The 3,994-nt window shown below is 28.9% G+C and overlaps 1 protein-coding gene across 1 annotated transcript in view; it reads right to left on the bottom strand.

Moving 5' to 3' along the window:
- Positions 1 to 1,221: 1,221 nt before the first annotated feature.
- The window catches only part of LOC105624086 (1-phosphatidylinositol 4,5-bisphosphate phosphodiesterase gamma-1), a 15,195-nt gene continuing 12,422 nt past the window's right edge, over positions 1,222 to 3,994 (bottom strand). The window contains exon 18 of the mRNA XM_012205449.1: positions 1,222 to 1,401. Within this exon, the coding sequence (XP_012060839.1) occupies positions 1,222 to 1,401 (180 nt within the window). The remainder of the gene's footprint in view (positions 1,402 to 3,994) is intronic.

Raw genomic sequence — 3,994 nt, 5'->3', positions numbered from 1 at the left:
ATATATATATATATATATATATACATATATATATATATATAACTTAGAATACATATTCAATTATATGTATATTATTACTATTTTTGTCTTTATAACTCTAATGTTAGATCTTTCATATGTAAAATACATGAAATAAATGCATATAGGAATTTATTTGATATTTCTTATATTCTGCGACGTAATATATATGTATGCTGCATAAATATAACATATCTATGCACACATGCACACTTTAGCCTTTTTAAATATTACTTATACATCTTGCATTATTTTGCAAAATTCTTCAATTCATTTGATATTTCATCTAATCTCGTATTTGTAACATGCAGTGCAATTTATTACATAGAATTTTCTTTAGAATGTATGTTGCTCTTCTCTTTTTTCACAATGTGTCTAAATTGTGTACCATTCACAAATCATTATACAAAGACAGACAATGAACGTACATTTTTTTTTTCCAATTCTGATTTACAAATGCGTATTTAAAATTACAATGATTAAAATGTTGTAACTGCTATTCTAAACAATTCTAATATATAACAATCAAGATATATAAGATATATGAGAGAATTATAATGTAGCGACATATCTAAAACATATTATAATTGGAAAGACATAATATATAGTAAATAGTAAAACATATATAACTATAACGCATTGTATAATAACTATATGCATAATTATTGAGGAAGACTAAACATCTATATAGAATAATACTAAAAGTATTTTCTAATGAAAAATATGTCTGATTTATTTGAGCGTCGTTCACCGATTCTACAGTAAACGATAGAATATTAGAGTTAAATATACATGAATTCCTTTCATCAATAATGTGTATGTATTTTTGACTAGAAAGGATAAAAGTTTTTATGCATTTTCTTATCTAGAAAATGTAATTATACTTTTTATAGAATACAATTATTAATTGTCCATTGCGTGCGCGCGTATATGTTAGTCTCTGTCGTAAATTCGTCTCTGTAATAAATTTATGTTCTAATTTTGATAGTCTCAGATTATAAACGTACATATATACAATATTATTTTGTTCATTATTATTACATATATTGTCAATATGGAAATAGACATGTATTATCATGTGCTATTTCTGTATTTCATGTCCTGATAGCAAAGCCTGCGGAGACAGATTTTGAATAGAGCCTGTTATCAATTTTTTGCAGAAAGGCATCAAATTGTATACAGAATTTGTATTATCTGACATTGTCAGCAAATTGCTGTCAGAAATATAACAAAGCCTACTAGACATGCTATGCCAGCAGATTGATAGCAGAAACCGAGCAAAATCTTGCATAATCTGACGGCAGAATCTGATTCGAGCAAACTTTGCTCGGTTTTTGCCACCAATTTGCTGGCATAGCCTGTCAACAGGCTTTGTCGACAAATCTATAGCCAAATGCGGACACAGATGGTTATGATTGTGTAATCAAGAGTTTGCTGCCAATTTGGCCCAAAATTGCTAACATTTTGCTATCAGGATGTTTAATACATTAACCATGTTACATTAATGATCCATGTAATGATATGTTTGATACTATTAATTTGATAGTGTCTTGTGCTATTTACATTTTTTTTATTTATAATTAGATATTTTTTTTATCACATACACAACAATATTCCTTTGATTTCAAATAAAAGCAATTACATTAATATCACAAATATAAAATATGGTAATTTAATAAACTTAATTTTTACAAAGAAAAATTTAGTCATATAATATGTAGACCTATTTTTTAAAAACAAATCGATACATTATTTTAATTCTTTTGTGTGGCATTTTTTTAAACAAATTTCTATGAAATTGAGTGATCTTTTAACCATCGATTGTTATCCGTTAAAGAGTTATTAATAAAATAAATTTAAGAAATAATGTCTCTTTTCTACTATAAACAAAAATTCTCTGTTTTAAAATAAATTTTTTGTACCACGAATAAACAAATTTTTTAAGTATAATTTTTAAAGCAGAAAATTTATGATTTTGCAACGATTTCATGCGAAACGAGATCCACTTCACATTCTTCTCATTCTCCTGTCTAGGAGTAGTGGATATAAGACTTTCCATGCAAAGCGAGGCTTACCTCGTCTCCTTTCTTGCTTAGAGGAACATGACCTAGGCAGGGATAAGAAAGGATGTAATGACTAATGTAGACCTCGCTTAGCGTGAAAAGTCGTGAGCAGGGGGGGGGGGGATGAAGTGGACCTCGTTTCGCGTGGAAAATTGTATTTCTTTAGTCAGTCTATCTCATATCTTTCCCCCTGCTTAGAGTCATTCGACTTTTCATGCAAAGTGGGGAAATAATTACTGTTTTTTATTATTACACCCCAGATATCATGACAAAAACCTAAAATTTATAATAAACTTTACTGGAGAATGATTACCTTCTTGACTTTATTTTTGAGACGATAAATCTAAGATTAAAAGCATTATTTCACAAATAATCCAAAGCATAAAACAATACGACTAACTCACCACCAGAACAAGAACATACTTCTTGATTTGTATTATCGTATATTGAATCGATCTCGGAGTAAATTTAGGAATATTATTAGCAATTTAAACATGAAACTGACATTTTTCAGTTTAAATAAACTTGAAAGTTCACAAAAATGTTCTCCCGAAAGAGTCAAACAAGAATATATTAGGTGTGGGAAAAAGTTCGTGGCGTTTTTTAAATGCCATCTAATAGGAAAAACGCCACGAACTTTTTCCCACATCTAATAGTATATAAAATAGAATGCAAAGATTGCAACGCGATATACGTAGGGTAAACTGACAGAAAATTAAAAACGAGAATCCATAAACATCGACAAATTAACAGTTCCACTGGCATTACATCGGTCATTACGAATCATAAACTTTCATTTAATCATGATTTCGATTAGGAGAATGTCAAAATTTTAGACTGTGAACGTTATTTAGAAAGAAGATTGAGATCTGAAATGTTACATGTACAAATGCAAAATAATACTTAACCTACAGCCTGACACAGAATTTTTACATCACGCTTACATATATATTTCGAGCGTGAAAAGTCGTGCATTCCTAAGCAGGGGGGGGGGGGATGAAGTAGACCTCGTTTCGCGTGGAAAATTGTATTTCTTTAGTCAGTCTATCTCATATCTTTCCCCCTGCTTAGAGTCATTCGACTTTTCATGCAAAGTGGGGAAATAATTACTGTTTTTTATTATTACACCCCAGATATCATGACAAAAACCTAAAATTTATAATAAACTTTACTGGAGAATGATTACCTTCTTGACTTTATTTTTGAGACGATAAATCTAAGATTAAAAGCGTTATTTCACAAATAATCCAAACAGATTATAAATAATTTAAACAGATTATAAATAATTTATTATTTTAACGCTTGATTTTATCCTTAAATAATATATGTATGTATCTATGACACATTTTCAAATAATGTCGTCAGTCGTAACTCTGCCGTGCCTTGACTAAGTAGAGTATTATTTTATACTCTGACTATTTATATATATCTTTTATAATGATTATTGCACGAATTCTTGAATTTTATTCTTATAATTATTTCTTGTAATCACATCTCTCAGTTTCAAATGGTAAGCCACATATTTTCATTATTTTCAGTATTTATAATTTGCCAATAATACGGTACACATTCGTTCCAGAAATAAATTGTATAAGATTGTAACGAAATTCATACACCTCACTTAGGATCTTTCAATTCTTTTAGCGGTTACTATTGATGCACGGGTAATGCATCATATTTTTGAAGAACTGTATTAACGCTGATGATGATTCTAAAAAGAGTTAAAATGTTCGTTTTTAATGAAATGCAATCAATTTTCTGCACTAATTAATATTATTATTTGATCACGCTCCAATAATTGCGTTACCTCTCTTACCTACTCTTATTTGCCCGATTTCTTAGGATTTTATTTGTAGTCTCATATATTAGGTGTAGTAAAAAGAAATCCATTATTTTTCCATTCAATTTCATGC

Source organism: Atta cephalotes, assembly GCF_000143395.1.
Source record: "Atta cephalotes unplaced genomic scaffold scaffold00002, whole genome shotgun sequence".
NCBI lineage: Eukaryota > Metazoa > Arthropoda > Insecta > Hymenoptera > Formicidae > Atta > Atta cephalotes.
This window is presented reverse-complemented; position numbering and strand designations above follow the sequence as displayed.